Below are 17,188 nucleotides of genomic sequence, written 5' to 3' on the forward strand. Positions count from 1 at the left end.
GAAATACTACATGCATGCAACAATAACGTTCTTCTGTGTAAATGTGAACTTCTGATGTGAAGATGTTTCTTCGAAACCTAATACATTGCTAATATTTTTTTAATGCTCATACATGCCTCAACTGGAAGCTTAACAAAAGAAATTAGGGAATACTCAGGTAAATGAAAACTGGCTCCATACATCAATGTTTCGTTTGTTTAAATATGACATTCATTTGAAGGTAATGTGTGTATATATGTAAAGTTACAGGAGTGACTAATGATTTCAGGTTTCTTTCATGTGAGATCATGGAAACTGCAACACCATTCACGTCTCCTAGCACGGCTTCCAAAACGTGGAATTCTATAAAACTTCTTGGCGGTTCCTACCGTAATGCAAAGGTTTTTTTTTTTATTTACCGTCGCTTTCAATTTTCTTTGTGAAACAATGAACATAAGCTCTTCTAGAGTAATGATAAAAAAAACTTATTGATATTATAATGTCTTTTTAAAAGTCATTTTTTTAACATTGCAAACATTATTATTAAATTGAAATGACTTGAAATTGAAATTAAACCTTCTTGATGCTACGTGTCGCTTTGTGAGACCCCACGAAGTCAGAGCACAAACAGACACACCATTAGAACAGGAAAAGAGACGCATAATACAAAATACTCCGTTATATATTGTGGAAATGAATAAATGCAAAGAAACACCATCGGATGAGTCGGCTTCCGATTTCCGCTTCTAGTAAATGAAACAGGAAACGTGAATAGTTGGAGAATTAGTTGCATGCAAAAATAATATTTTCGAACTTTTCCGTAGACAATAAAGATGCAGTCGGTGTTTGATAGTGAAGGTCTCTCCAGGGAGGATTTAGTACAGCTCTGTAAATTAGCTGAGCAAGGTGAACGCTATGAGGACATGGCAAATGGCATGAGGAAAGTTTGCGAAATGCTAGGCCCAATTGACGAAGAATTGTCTACGGAGGAAAGAAATCTGTTGTCTGTTGCTTACAAGAACGTTGTAGGGGCAAGGCGATCCACATGGCGTATGATGTCAATGATTGAAGCTAAAGAGAAAGATCCTTCTAGTGAGAAAAGTGTGTACACGCAGAAGTACAAAAAAGTTGTTGAAGCTGAACTGGACAAAATTTGTTTAGAAGTTCTAGACTTACTAGAGAATCATCTGATTACAAAAGCAAAGAAACCTGAAAGCGAAGTGTTCTTTTTGAAGATGAAGGGTGATTACTTCAGGTACCGAGCTGAATACACACCAGAAGACAAAAAGCAGGATGTTCAGAATAAAGCAGAAGAAGCTTATAATGAGGCGATGGAGGAAGCGAAAAAGAACATGAAACCAACTCATCCAAATAGGCTTGGCTTAGCATTGAATTTCTCTGTCTTTTATTACGAAATTCAGAATGCCTCAGATAAGGCATGTCAGCTAGCAAAGTCTGCATTTGATGATGCAATTGCAGAATTGGACAATTTAGATCCTGAATCTTACAAAGACAGTACACTGATAATGCAGTTGCTGCGTGACAATTTAACACTCTGGACATCTGACAGTCAACAGGAACAAGAAGCTGACAACTGAAATGGGTTCACATGACTAAAATTTGTATTCAAATTATATCCTACTTTTAGAAATATGGAAATAATGGTCTCCTCGCTGACAACAAGATTTATGATGGACATAACGGGTTCGCATATAGTGTGGCTATCGTTTTTGATAAATCCAATAAGACCTGTAGCAGAACTAAAATGATTAGTCAAGGTTGTTTTAATGTAATTACTACAAAGATGATGTGAAAGTAATATGCTACTTTGCTAGATATTCTAAACAAAATACGAGTTATCAGGTCAAAAATATCCTTCTATTGTTATTAAAAAGAAAACGTAATGAAACTAGTGCAAGCATAACATGATAAATATATTACTTGGTCTACATTCACGATGAATCTTTATGTACACTTTCTATGACAAAAAAGTATCAACCTTTTTGGCAGATACAATATACTGAAGTTATAAACCGTAAGTGAAATGTTATAAATGTAACAGAGTGCTTCATCTATATCTAATTATGTAATACACAGATTGGTTGCAGTTGGGGAATCCCTGTGATCTGACTAGATTTGAGATTATGCGATCAAATATTTGTTGTGTTATATTGCACTAAATTTGGCGATTGTTAAAAGTTCACTTCGTCTTGGATTTTTAGAGGGGACTATTTGGGCCAAAACTGAAATAAAGTTTCCCCTTCACACACCTACCTACAAAAAAGGTTGGCCTAGGTTTCTTGTAAATGCTTTCACTGTTACAGATGTCAGTCATGTCTTCGGCACCATGAAGTGACTATGTAGGGAAAATAACATCATCCTCCTAAGTTTACATTTTGTCAAAATAATCATTAGTAATGCCCCTTTTTAAATTGAAGATGAAGTAATACTGACTAAAATATTCTTAAACTTATTTTAGAAGTTTAATTTTCCTGCAATGGATGGAAATGATATTTGATTGAACAAAAAGAAATAGGATAGTTAACATTTTACTAAGAATAAGTTTGGGGCAAGGTCAGTTCTGGTGCCCAGGATGGTCTTAGCATTCCAAACATATTTTTTAGGATTTTGTCAAAATAATTTTAGACTATTGTAGATTTTTCTATCGGTATGTAGTCTGTTATTTAAACAACTTTTAGCTCACATGATGTTTTAGAGGTGAACTATTGTGATCACTGGCTGTCTTTTGTCTGCCGATTTACCATCCATTCACAGATTTCTTCAAACCCTCTGTGATAGAATCCATCGGGAATGAGGTGCTGAGAGTAATTAGTGCTAGTTGTAGATCTATGTTGCTTCAAAAGCGACTTAATAAATGAATAGGATAAGGTATAAACTAAATTTTCTTTAACAACATCTTTTGATTAGCCTTAAAGTTCCTTGGATGGTCCTTTTCGAAAATTTATGCATGGTTGCATATAGGGAGCTGTGAAACTCTGGTGAGCGGTATAAGGCCGTCATAGCCACCTCGATACTTGATCACAATGAATGAAAGTGTTGCCTCTTCATGTTTTTAAGTTTATTTGAAACACAAACTGAATATTTGAGATTTTGTTCACATATATTTTTATTGTATTGTACATTCATAATTTGTTTAAGTGTTAAGTTTGTCTGTTATCACTGTTCTTAGTGTTGTCAACCTCCCATCTTATATAAAGAATGCTTTAAATGTTAACTTCCTTGATTGTAACTAAATTTATCAAAAAAGTATTTGCAAATATTTGAAGTTCAAACTTGTAAGTTACAAGTCTTCCTTTATTTACGAACTGGGATAAGGTTCTTTCAAAATGGTTTAAATTTGCTGTTAACAGATGGGGTTTTGAGAAGTTTTATTAAAATATAGAGAAAATATGAGTTGCATTTCTTATATATACGAAGGAAAATGCTAATTTTACTCATTTCTGTATGTGATAACATGCATAATTGGAGGTATAAAAATCATGTTCTTTATTAATAATAATTAATAATGGCCATATAGACAGCTTAAAGAAATAGGTTCATTTTAAGCACGCACATAGAAGCTTTTTTAGTATTTTAACAAACGGATCATACACTGAAATTTCAAAGTAGGCCATGTATATTTGTAAGACATTTTAGTATCACAGACGTTAACGCTTTAATTATATGACAAAAGAATAAATGGTAAATCTTACATTATTTTGTTTGTTTCAGTTTAACCTTTAGCCTGCTGCCGGCAAGTGATACTACCTTTGCGACCAATGCAGGCTGATCATGGTCAGCACTGTTTACTATTCAATCAGTACACCCCTTCATATAGTAAATGCCTTAATGGTACTGCCCGAATTCAATGATAGACCAGTCCATTTTAGAAATTTAGCAGGGTAAAGGTCAAGATCAAAGTACAGGTCGAGTACGAGTGCCAGAAAAGATATGTTGAATACTTGTTTGCCTATGAAAATTTAGTATATACTATATAGTCACCCTCTGGGCTGTTCCTCCAAAGCCACAGTCTAGATTTCTTTATAACTACATGAAGGAGAGATTCACACATTGTTGGTTTTGTCATGGTCTGATTATTGCAGAGTTACAGCAAGTCCAGACTAGTTCTCCCGTGTTGTTGATAGATTTGAATGAAAGTTGAAACTTTATTTATAATATGAAGCGGTGTTCTGTGTATTTAACAGGTTTTATGAAAGAATGATTTGTAGTTAGTTATGGTTTAATGGCCCATTGATTTTTAGCTCGATTATTCGAAGAATAAGTAGAGCTATCCTACTCACCACGGCGTCGGTGTTGGCGTCACACCTTGGTTAAGTTTTTCGTACCAGTCCACATTTTGACAAAGTCTTTTGAGATAAAGCTTTGAAACTTTCAACACTTGTTTACCATCACATGACCAGTTATAGGCAAGAGCACATAACTCCATCAAGGATTTTGGCTGAATTATGGCCCCTTTTGACTTAGAAATCATGGTTAAGTTTTTCATACCAGTTCATATTTTGACAAAGTCTTTTGAGATAAAGCTTTGAAACTTTCAACACTTGTTTACCATCACCATGTCCAGTTATAGGCAAGAGTACATAACTCCATCAAGGATTTTGGCTGAATTATGGCCCCTTTTGACTTAGAAATCTGGGTTAAGTTTTTCGTACCAGTTAATATTTTGTGTAAAGTGTTTGACATATGGCTTTGAAACTTTTATCACTGGTTCAGTATAATATTCTCTATCTGCAGGAAAGAGTACATAACTCTGACAACTATTTTGGCTGAATTATGGCTTTTTTTGGACTTTGAAATTGGTTCGCACATTGCCATTTAGTGCAAGACTTATCGAAATCCACAAATACAAGAACATTGTTTGTCTAATCTTTTTTTCTTTTGTCTGAATATCTATGGTAATATTTTGAGCCCATTCTTCAATAAATTCAAGGTGAGCTTTTGTGATTACCCTATGTCTGTCGTCCGTCCGTCATCAACAATTGGACTGTTAACACTCTAGAGGTCACAATTTTGGCCCAATCTTAATGAAACGTGGTCAGAGTGTTACCCTCAATACAATCTTGGACGAGTTCTATATTGGGTCATCTGGGGTCAAAAACTAGGTCACCAGGTCAGATCGGAGGAAAAGCTTGTTAACACTCTAGAGGTCACAATTTTGGCCCAATCTGAATGAAACTTGGTCAGAATGTTACCCTCAATAAAATCTTGGACAAGTTCAATATTGGGTCATCTTGGGACAAAAACTAGGTCACCAGGTTAAATCAAAGGAAAAGCTTGTTAACACTCTAGAGGTCACAATTTAAGCCCAATCTGAATGAAACTTGGTCAGAATGTTAATCTTGATGATCTCAAGTTCCAGTTTGAATCTGGGTCATGTATAATCAAAAACTAGGTCACCAGGTCAAATCAAAGGAAAAGCTAGTTAAAACTCTAGAAGCCACATTTATGACCATATCTTAATGAAACTTAGTCAGAATATTAATCTTGATGGTCTATAGGTCAAGTTCAAACCTGGGTCTGGTGGGGTCAGAAACTAGGTCACTAGATCAATTTGATGGAAAAGCTTGTAAACACTCTAGAGGCCACATTTATGACTGTATCTTAATGAAACTTGGTCAGAATGTTAATCTTGATGATCTTTAGGTCAATAGGTCAGGTGAGCGATACAGGGCCGTCATGGCCCTCTTGTTGTTATGTTAATGGTCACTTCTATTTTTAGCTCAGGTAGTTATTGTGGTCGCTTGATGTCTGTCAACATTTAGCTTGTGTATGCAATAGAGGCTGTATTTTTCAATTGATCTTCATGAAATTTTGTCAGAATGATTGCCTTGGTGAAATCTAGGTCAAGTTTGAATATTGGTCATCTGGGGTCAAAAGCTAGGTCACCCGGGCAAATCAAAGAAAAACCTTGTGTACGCAGTAGAGGGTGCATTTTACACTGGATATTCATAAAATTTAGTCAGAATGGTTGCCTTGATAAAATCTAGGTTAAATTCGAATATGGGTAATCTGGGGTCAAAAACAAAGTCTCTAGATCAAATAAAAGAAAAACCCTGTGTATGCAATAGGGACTGCATTTTACACTGGATCTTCATGAAATTTGATCATAATATTTGTCTGAATGAAGTCTAGGTCAGATTCGAATATGGGTCATCTTGGGTCAAAAACTAGGTCACTCAGTCAAATAAAAAAAAATGTGTATGCAATAGTGGCTGCATTTTACACTGGATATTCATGAAATTTGATCAGAATGTTTGTCTTGATGAAATCTAGGTCGAGTTTAAATAGAGGTCATCTGGGGTCAAAAACTAGGACACCCAGTAAAATCAAAGAAAAACTTTTGTGAATGCAATAGGGTCTACATTTTAGGCAGGATGTTCATGAAATTTGATCAAAATGTTTGCTTTGATGAAATCTAGGTTCAGATATGGGTCTTGTTGGGTCAAAAACAAGGTCACCTGGTCAAATCAAAGAATAACCTTGTGTATGCAATAGGGGCTGCATTTTTCAGTGGATCTTCATGAAATTTGATTAGAATGTTTGTTTTGATGAAATCTAGGTCGAATTCAAATAGGGGTCATCTTGGATTAAGAATCAAAGAAAAACTTTGTGAATGCAATAGGGGCTACATTATAGGCAGGATGTTCATGAAATTTGATGGAAATGTTTGCTTTGATGAAATTTAGGTCAAGTTTAAACATGGGTCATGTTGGGTCAAAATCTAGGTCACCTGGTCAAATCAAAGAATAACCTTTTGTATGCAATAGGGGCTGCATTTTTCAGTGGATCTTCATGAAATTTGACCAGAATGTTTGTCTTGATGAAAGCTAGGTCTAGTTCAGATAAGGGTCATGTTGGGTCAAAAACTAGGTCATCTGGTCAAATCAAAGAAATACCTTGCCTATGCAAAAGAGGTCCCATTTTTAGCAGGATATTCATTAAATTTGATCAAGCTGTTCTCAGGTGAGCGACCTAGGACCAATTGGTCCTCTTGTTAAATTGGTTAGTATGATATAGTATATCATTAAAGGGAGGTAATGTAATTACAAAAATATTAGAATTATTCTTGGTTACCTTAGCCAGATAATTTAGTTGTGAATTAAAGTAACGAGAAAATGAAGGAAAATCTACAAGGAGAATGAAACATACATTTTACCTCACCTGAACCAAGTATAGGCTGTTGATCTTGCATTTTTCATTCTGCATCCGTTTTCAACAATTTTAGCTATTCAAAGAATAGGTAGAGCTACTGGACTCACCCATGCGTCTGCGTCAGCCTCCAGGTTTGGTTAAGTTTTTTATGTAAGCTGGTATCTCAGTAACCACTTACTTACTCACTGCGATAAACTGACTTACACTTTACAGGTTCCATGACTCTGTTTTGCTTTTGTATAAAATATTCCCCCTTTTCGACTTATTTTAGCCCGACTTTTCAAAGAAAGAGCAGAGCTATTGTACTCGCCCCAGCGTAGGCATCAGCATCGGTTAAAGTTTTTGATGAAATCGAATATCTCTGTCACTATCAAAGCTATTGACTTGAAACTTAATAGTTATTATGCCCCACATTGAAGAAGGAGGGGTATATTGTTTTGCAGATGTCTGTCAGTCTGTCGGTATGTAGACCAATCAGTTCCGGATGATAACTCAAGAACGCTTGGGCCTAGGATCATGAAAGTTGATGGGGAGGTTGATCATAACCAGCAGATGGTACCTAATGATTTTGAGGTCAGTAGGTCAAAGGTCAAGGTCACAGTGACCCAGAACATTTAAAAGATTCCCGGATGATAACTAGAACGCTCGGGGTCTAGGATCATGAAAGTTGATAGGGAGGCTGTTCATGACAGCAGATGACCCCTATTGATTTTGAGGTCAGTAAGTCAAATCAAGGCCACAATGATCCAGAACAGTTAAACGGTTTTAGGATGATGACCCAAGAAAGCTTGGGTCTATGATCATGAAAGTTGATAGGGAGGTTGATTATGACCAGCAGATGACCCCGATTGATTTTGAGTTCAATAGGTCAAAAGTCAAGGTCACTGGCCCAGAACATCTAATCCTTTTCTGGACAATAACTTGAGAAAGCTTGGGCCTAGGATCATGAAACATGATAGGGAGGTTGATCATGACCAGCAGATCACCCCTATTTATGTTGAGGTCATTAGGTCAAAAGTCAAGGTCACATTGACGCAGAACAGTAGAACTTTATTTGCCAAATAACGATAGAATGCTTTGGTTTAAGATCACATTTGATACATAGGTCACTTTGATGACTGGTAAATGACCCATAATTATTGATTTGAGATCAGTATGTCAAATGCCCAGTGCACAGTGACCAAATAATTTCTGTTTCTTGTGCAGTTACTGAATGCATCAAGGGGGGCATTTCATGTTCTACGAGCTCTTGTTTACTAACAAAGTCTACACCAGGAGAAACAATCCCCATAACTCTGATTTGAATTTTGACAGAATTATGCCCCTTTTTAACTTAGAATTTTTTGGTTGAAGTTTTTGATAAAGTCAAATATCTCTGTTACTATCCAAGCTTTTGACTTGAAACTTAAAACAGTTCTTCACTGTCAAAGTCTACAACGGGGGAAACAATCCCCATAACTCTTATTTGAATTTTGACAGAGTTATGCCCCTTTTTAACTTAGAATTTGTAGCTCATGGGCAGCTAGAGCTAACTGTAACAAAAGGAAAACTTTTAAACAACTTCTTTTGGTCTGTTTGATCGGACTTCATCAAAAATGGTCTGAAGAATCACTATCATCTCAGAATTTGTTAAAGTGAAGGAAATTGGTCCCTTTTTAGACTCCCATCATGGGTTCCCCAGTTATGGTCCCTTAAAGGGCTTTAAGGGGCCAAAATTTGCAATTTTGGCTTTTGCAGCCGTATGGAGACTTCATATATGGTTTGATTTGATACAAACTTGCAAAATATCTTTAACAACAATTGATCTTGGATTCCATAATGAATCCGTCAGATCAAGTCATAAGTTCCAGTTACGGCCCCTGATTGACCCCTGAAAGAACCAAAATTGGTTAATTTTTATACCCCCAGTGTCCGTCTGTCTGTCCGGGCTAACGAATTGGTACTTGAGTGTCTAGCAGGTTAGGGTTTGGACTCTTTGTTTATATGACAGTCACTTTAAAAAGTGTCCAAAAGTGGGTTTATGTGACTAATTTTTGGGTTTATGTGGCTAAAATTTAACATTGAAAAGTCACTTAAGTATCATACCGTGAGTACGTCCGTTCGTCTGTCCGTCTGTTAGCAATTTCGTGTCCGCTCCGTAACTCTTGAACCCCTTGAAGGATTTCAAAGAAACTTGACACAAATGTTCACCACACCAAGAGGACGTGCAGAGCGCATGTTTTGGATGTCTCACTTCAAGGTCAAGGTCACACTTAGGGGTCAAAGGTCATATCACTTTGTTTCGTGTCCGCTCTGTAACTCTTGAACTGCTTGAAGGATTTTAAAGAAACTTGGCACAAATGTTCACCACACCAAGAGGACGTGCAGAGTGCATGTTTTGGATGACTTGCTTCAAGGTCAAGGTCACACTTAGGGGTCAAAGGCAGAGCTCCAGATAAGATTTTAGGTTAAAGGGTATTTTATCCCCTAGTTTTTTTATGCCCCCGAAGGGAGGCATATAGTTTTTGAACCGTCTGTCGGTCTGTCAGTCTGTCCGCAATTTTCGTGTCCGGTCCATATCTTTGTCATCGATGGATGGATTTTCAAATAACTTGGCATAAATGTGTACCACAGTAAGACGACGTGTCGCGCGCAAGACCCAGGTCCGTAGCTCAAAGGTCAAGGTCACACTTAGACTTTAAAGGATAGTGCATTGATGGGCGTGTCCGGTCCATATCTTTGTCATCAATGGATGGATTTTCAAATAACTTGGCATGAATGTGTACCACAGTAAGACGACGTGTCGCGCGCAAGACCCAGGTCCGTAGCTCAAAGGTCAAGGTCACACTTAGACGTTAAAGGATAGTGCATTGATGGGCGTGTCCGGTCCATATCTTTGTCATCCATGGATGGAGTTTCAAATAACTTGGCATGAATGTGTACCACAGAAAGACGACGTGTCGTGCGCAAGACCCAGGTCCGTAGCTCAAAGGTCAAGGTCACACTTAGACGTTAAAGGTCAATTTTCATGATAGTGCATTGATGGGCGTGTCCGGTCCATATCTTTGTCATTCATGCATGGATTTTAAAATAACTACGCATGAATGTGTGACACAGTAAGACGACGTGTCGCGCGCAAGACCCAGCTCCGTAGGTCAAAGGTCCTAAACTCTAACATCGCCCATAACTATTCATTCAAAGTGCCATCGGGGGCATGTGTCATCCTATGGAGACAGCTCTTGTTTCAAATGGTATTTTACTCCTAGATGTTTTTTCAAAAGGGTATTTTAGAATTCTAAATGGTTTTTTAGAATTCGAAATCATTTAAAAGGGTAATAATAATAACTGTTTGTTTGTATAATTTTCTGATATTCATGTGCTCCGTTGAAGTGCCTTTGTCGACCAATGCTGTCTTTTCCTGAATATTTTTTGAGCCTTCATTCAAATAGTTTTGATATTTTGTTTACTGCATACATTACATCTTACACTACATCTTAATTTCAGTTACTGACCACTGCGATATATCAACAGCCAGTGATACTTTGAATGTCAATGTTTTTTTTTAGAAACACCAACATGTAAATGATGTATGGTGCTTCGGCTTTTTCAACAGTTACCCATTATGTATCATAGATCACGTGCTTAGCAATAGGCATTGTCCTTGTCCGAGTCATCTCTTGTCACATACTAATATACTTGAAGAAGAAAATGGCATTATTTTACGATATCGTTTGCGTTTGCTTTTATGAGACACCATTTTTAGCTCATCTGATTTTTTGAAAAAAAAAATGATGAGTTTTTGTCATCACTTGAGCGGTTGTCGGCGTCGGCGTCTGCGTCAGCGTTGCCTGGTTAAGTTTTATGTTTAGGTCAGCATTTCTCCTAAACTATCAAAGCTATTGCTTTGAAACTTGGAATACTTGTTCACCATCATAAGCTGACCCTGTATAGCAAGAAACTTAACTCCATCTTGCTTTTTGCAAGATTTATGGCCCCTTTTGTACTTAGAAAATATCAGATTTCTTGGTTAAGTTTTATGTTTAGGTCAACTTTTCTCCTAAACTATCAAAACTATTGCTTTGAAACTTGGAATACTTGTTCACCATCATAAGCAGACCCTGAACATCAAGAAACATAACTCCATCTTGCTTTTTGCAAGAATTATTGCCCCTTTTGGACTTAGAAAATCAGTTTTCTTGGTTAAGTTTTATGTTTAGGTCAGCTTTTATCCTAAACTATCAAAGCTATTCCTTTAAAACTTGCAACACTTGTTCACCATCATAAGCTGACCCTGTACAGCAAGAAACATAACTCCATCCTGCTTTTTGCAAGATTTATGGCCCCTTTTGGACTTAGAAAATATCAGATTTCTTGGTTAAGTTTTATGTTTAGGTCAACCTTTTCTCTTAAACTATCAAAGCTATTGCTTTAAAACTTGCAACTCTTGTTCACCATCATAAGCTGACCCTGTACAGCAAGCAACATAACTCCATCCTGCTTTTTGCAATAATTATTGCCCCTTTTGGACTTAGAAAAATGGTTGAATATTATGTTTAAGTCAACTTTTCTCATAAACTATCAAAGCTATTGCTTTAAAACTTGCAACAGTTTTTCACCATCATAAGTGGACACTGTACATCAAGAAACATAACTCTATCCTGCTTTTTGCAAGAGTGATGGCCCTTTTTAGACTTAGAAAATCATGGGTAGGACAATATTTCTATTATACAAAAAAAATCAGATGAGCGTCAGCGTGACCCGCAAGGCGGTGCTCTTGTTGTTTGTTGTACTCGATTACAAAAAGGATGTGCTTGATTTACGATAAAATTGGATTACGCACTTAAATCGAGTAAAATACGTATCCCGTTTTTTCAATGCGTATCAGTACGCGTAGGTTTGATTTTAAATGCGTTTTTTGTAAATTTCAAAACGTATTTACGCAAATACGCATCTTATCTGGAGCTCTGTCAAAGGTCATATATGACTTTGCTTTGTGTATATTGCTCTTGTTTTTAGCTCGACTATTCAAAGAATAGTCTAGCTATTCTACTCACCCTGGCGTCGGCGTCGGCGTCACACCTTGGTTAAGTTTTTGCATGCAAGTACATACAGCTATCATTTAAAGGCATATAGCTTTAAAACTTATTTATTCTTTTTCTAGGTCAATTACCAATCTCACTGGGTCAAGTTCCATAACTCTAACATGTATTTTGAGCAAATTATGCCCCCTTTTGGACTTAGAAAATTCTGGTTAAAGTTTTACATGCAAGTTACTCCAAAATTAATGCAGATATTGAATTGAAACTTCACATGTGTCTTCGGGGTTATAAAACTAGTTGATAGCACCAAGTCCCATAACTCTGACCTTCATTTTGGCCAAATTATGCCCCCTTTTGGACTTAAAAAATTCTGGTTAAGTTTTGCGTGCAAGTACATACAGCTATTACTAAAAGGCATATAGATTTGAAACTTATTTTTTCTTTTTCTAGATCAATTACCTACCTCACTGGGTCAAGTCCAATAACTCTGACATGTATTTTGGCCAAATTATGCCCCCTTTTGGATTCAGAAAATCCTGGTTAAAGTTTTACATGCAAGTAACTCTCTCCAAAACTACTTCAGATATTAAATTGAAACTTCACATGTGTCTTCCAGGTTATAAAACTAGTTGATAGCACCAAGTCCCATAACTCTGACATGTATTTTTGGCAAATTATGCCCCCTTTTGGACTTAGAAAATCCTGGTTAAAGTTTTGCGTGCAAGTACATACAGCTATTACCAAAAGGCATATAGCTTTGAAACTTATTTATTCTTTTTCTAGGTCAATTACCAACCTCACTGGGTCAAGTTCCATAACTCTTAACATGTATTTTGAGCAAATTATGCCCCCTTTTGGACTTAGAAAATTCTGGTTAAAGTTTTACATGCAAGTTACTATCCCCAAAACTAATGCAGATATTAAATTGAAACTTAACATGTTTCTTCGGGGTTATTAAACTAGTTGATAGCATCAAGTCCCATAACTCTGATATGTATTTTGGTCAAATTATGTCCCCTTTCGAACTTACAACTCTTTTGATATTTAACATTTTGGGTAATAATTTCCTGCTTCTGTGACAATATTTCGAATAGTCGAGCTTGGCTGTCTTACGGACAGCTCTTGTTATTTGGCAGATCCCTTTTTTGTTCACTTACAATAATTTTGTTTTGAATTACTTCCCTTTTATGTTACTATATATAGCTTATTTTAAAACTTTTTAGCTCACCTGTCACATAGTGACAAGGTGAGCTTTTGCGATCACCTAGGGTCCGTCGTCCGTGCGTGCGTCCGTAAACTTTTGCTTGTGACCACTCTAGAGGTCACATTTTTTGTGGGATCTTTATGAAAGTTGGTCAGAATGTTCATCTTGATGGTATCTATTTCAGGTTCGAAACTGGGTCACGTGCCATCAAAAACTAGGTCAGTAGGTCTAAAAATAGAAAAACCTTGTGCCCTCTGTAGAGGCCATATATTTCAAAAGATCTTCATGAAAATTGGTCAGAGTTCATCTTGATGATATCTAGGTCAGATTCGAAACTGGGTCACGTGCCGTCAAAAACTAGGTCAGTAGGTCTAAAAATAGAAAAACCTTGTGACCTCTCTAGAGGCCATATATTTCACAAGATCTTCATGAAAATTGGTCAGAACGTTCACCTTGATGATATCTAGGTCAAGTTCGAAACTGGGTCACGTGCCGTCAAAAACTAGGTCAGTAGGTCAAATAATAGAAAAACGTTGTGACCTCTCTAAAGGCCATATTTTTCATGGGATCTGTATGAACATTGGTCTGAATGTTCATCTTGATGATATCTAAATCAAGTTTGAAAGTGGGTCACATGCCTTCAAAAACTAGGTCAGCAGGTCAAATAATAGAAAAATCTTGTGACCTCTCTAGAGGCCATATTTTTCATGGGATCTGTATGAAAGTTGGTGTGAATGTTCATCTTGATGATATCTAGTTCAAGTTCAAATGTGGGTCACGTGCCTTCAAAAACTAGGTCAGTAGGTCAAATAATAGAAAAACCTTGTGACCTCTTAAAAGGCCATATTTTTCATGGGATCTGTATCTAAACTGGTCTGAATGTTCATCTTGATGATATCTTGGTCAAGTTCGAAACAGGGTCATGTGCAGTCAAAAACTAGGTCAGTAGGTCTAAAAATAGAAAAACCTTGTGACCTCTCTAGAGGCCATACTTTTGAATGGATCTCCATAAAAATTGGTCAGAATGTTCATCTTGATGATATCTAGGTCAAGTTCGAAAGTGGGTCACGTGCCGTCAAAAATTAGGTCAGTAGGTCAAATAATGAAAAAACGTTGTGACCTCTCTAGAGGCCATATTTTTCATGGGATCTGTATGAAAGTTGGTCTGAATGTTTATCTTGATGATATATAGGTCAAGTTCGAAACTGGGTCAACTGCGATCAAAAACTAGGTCAGTAGGCCTTGAAATAGAAAAACCTTGTGACCTCTCTAGAGGCCATGCCCTTGAATGGATCTTCATGAAAATTGGTCAGAATGTTCATCTTGATGATATCTAGGTCAAGTTTGAAACTGGGTCACGTGCCTTAAAAACTAGGTCAGTAGGTCAAATAATAAAAAAAACCTTGTGACCTCTCTAGAGGCCATACTTTTCATGGGATCTGTATGAAAGTTGGTCTGAATGTTCATCTTGATGATATCTAGGTCAAGTTTGAAACTGGGTCAACTGCGGTCAAAAACTAGGTCAGTAGGTCTAAAATTATTAAAATCTTGTGACCTCTCTAGAGGCCATATTTTTCAATGGATCTTCATGAAAATTAGTGAGAATGTTCGCCTTGATGATATCTAGTTAAAGTTCAAAACAGGGTCACGTACCTTCGAAAACTAGTTCAATAGGTCAAATAATAGAAAAACCTTGTGACCTCTCTAGAGACCATATTTTTCAATGGATCTTCATGAAAATTGGTCAGAATTTTTATCTTGATAATATCTAGGTCAAGTTCAAAACTGGGTCACATGAGCTCAAAAACTAGGTCACTATGTCAAATAATAGAAAAAACGACGTCATACTCAAAACTGGGTCATGTGGGAAGAGGTGAGCGATTCAGGACCATCATGGTCCTCTTGTTTATTACTGGCCGTAGGGAAAAACTGAGACCACTTTCCTGTGGTACAACATGGATGCATGGTACCTCCAATTTTTAGATGTATTTTGACATACCTGTACCTGGTAATGATTTTTTGTGGACTTAGAATTTTTTTTGTGCGCTTAGAATTTTTTTTTGGAATTTCTTCCCTTTGTCGTTCCAGTCCTTTGGGCTTCAACAGTCAAGTTCTTTAAATTTTGCTGCCATCTTCTGATGTAACCCTTCGGGCGTATATTGCCCCGCTTGGCCGAGCTCTTGTTACCTTGTGAACACGATAGAAGTGACATTTTTCATTTGATTTTTTACTGCATTTACACACAACTTAAGTCACAATAAGATCTCAGTTCCTTTCGAAAACTGGCTAGATTCCATTGGGTTCTAGAGTTACTGCCCCTGAAATTTTCTATTTTGGCCCTTTCAGCCATAAAGAGGTTTTATTATGTCTCCCCCCACTGGGGGAGACATATATTGTTTTTGCCCTGTCCATCCATCCGTCCTTCTGTCTGTCATGCTTCATTTCCGATGAATAACTGGAGAACCATTCGACCTAGAACCTTCAAACTTCGTAGGGTGGCAGGGCTGCTGAAGTAGACGACCCCTATTGTTTTTGGTGTCACTCCATCAAAGGTCAAGGTCACAGAGGCCTGAACATGGAAAACCATTTCCAGTCAATAACTTGAGAACGACTGGACCCAGAATGTTGAAACTTCATAGGATGATTGATCATGCAGAGTAGATGACCCGTATTGATTTTGGGTTCACTCTGTTAAAGGTCAAGGTCAGAGGGGCCTGAACATTGAAAACCATTTCCGATCAATAACTTAATAACCACTTGACCCAGAATGATGAAACTTCATAGGATGATTGTTCAGGCAGAGTGACTCTGTTAAAGGTCAAGGTCACAGGGGCCTGAACATGGAAAACCATATCCGGTCAGTAACTTGAGAACCACTTGACCCAGAATGTTGAAACTTCATTGGATGATTGTTTAGGCAGAGTGGATGACCCCAATCGATTTTGGGGTCACTCTGTTAAAGGTCAAGGTCACAGGGGCCTGAAAATGGAAAACCATTTCATATCAATAACTTGAGAACCACTTGACCCAGAATGTTGAATCTTCATAGGATGATTGGACATGCAGTGTAGATGACCCCTATTGATTTTTGGGTCACTCTATTAAAGGTCAAGGTCCAAGGGTCTGAACATGTAAAATCATTTCCGGTCAGTAACTTAAGAACCACTTGACCCAGAATGTTGAAACTTCACATGCAGAGTAGATGACCTCTATTAAAGGTCAAGGTCGCAGTGGACAGAAAATGCAAATCCGTTTCTAGTCAATAACTTGAGAACCATTTGACCTAGAACCTTCAAACTGACAGAGTAGATGGCCCCTATTGTTTTTGGGGTCACTCCATCAAAGGTCAAGGTCAGAGGGGGCTGAACATAGAAAACTCTTTCAAATCAATAACTTGAGAACCACTTGACCCAGAATGTTGAAACTTAATAGGATGATTGGATATGCAGAGTAGATGATCCCTATTGATTTTGGTGTCACTTGATCAAAGGTCAAGGTCACAGGAGCCTGAACATGGAAAACCGTTTCCAATTCATAACTTGAGAACCACTAGGCCCAGAATGTTGAAACGTAATGGGATGCCTGGACATGCCAAGTAGATGATCCCTATTGCAGCCAACCATCAGAGTCTCTTTGACTTTCACTCCTGTCCCCTATTGACTTCTTGCCTATATGCATTGGGGGAGACATGCGCTTTTCTACAAAAGCATCTTCTAGTTTATATTTTGATTTGATACAAAATTGCACTAAATGTTTGTCTTTATGATCCCTAGGTCAAGTTCGAAACTGGGTCATGTGGGTTCAGAAACTAGCT

The 17,188-nt window shown here is 37.3% G+C and overlaps 1 protein-coding gene across 1 annotated transcript; it reads left to right on the plus strand.

The window, feature by feature from the left end:
* The first annotated feature begins 704 nt into the window (after positions 1-704).
* LOC123527130 (14-3-3 protein beta/alpha-B-like) lies at positions 705-3,691 on the plus strand. The gene has a single exon (XM_045306415.2). It carries the CDS (start codon positions 813-815, stop codon positions 1,575-1,577), a length of 765 nt encoding a protein of 254 aa, XP_045162350.2. The 5' UTR covers positions 705-812; the 3' UTR covers positions 1,578-3,691.
* The last annotated feature ends 13,497 nt before the right edge of the window (positions 3,692-17,188 follow it).

The sequence above is a fragment of the Mercenaria mercenaria genome, chromosome 14, assembly GCF_021730395.1.
Source record: "Mercenaria mercenaria strain notata chromosome 14, MADL_Memer_1, whole genome shotgun sequence".
NCBI classification, from domain to species: domain Eukaryota; kingdom Metazoa; phylum Mollusca; class Bivalvia; order Venerida; family Veneridae; genus Mercenaria; species Mercenaria mercenaria.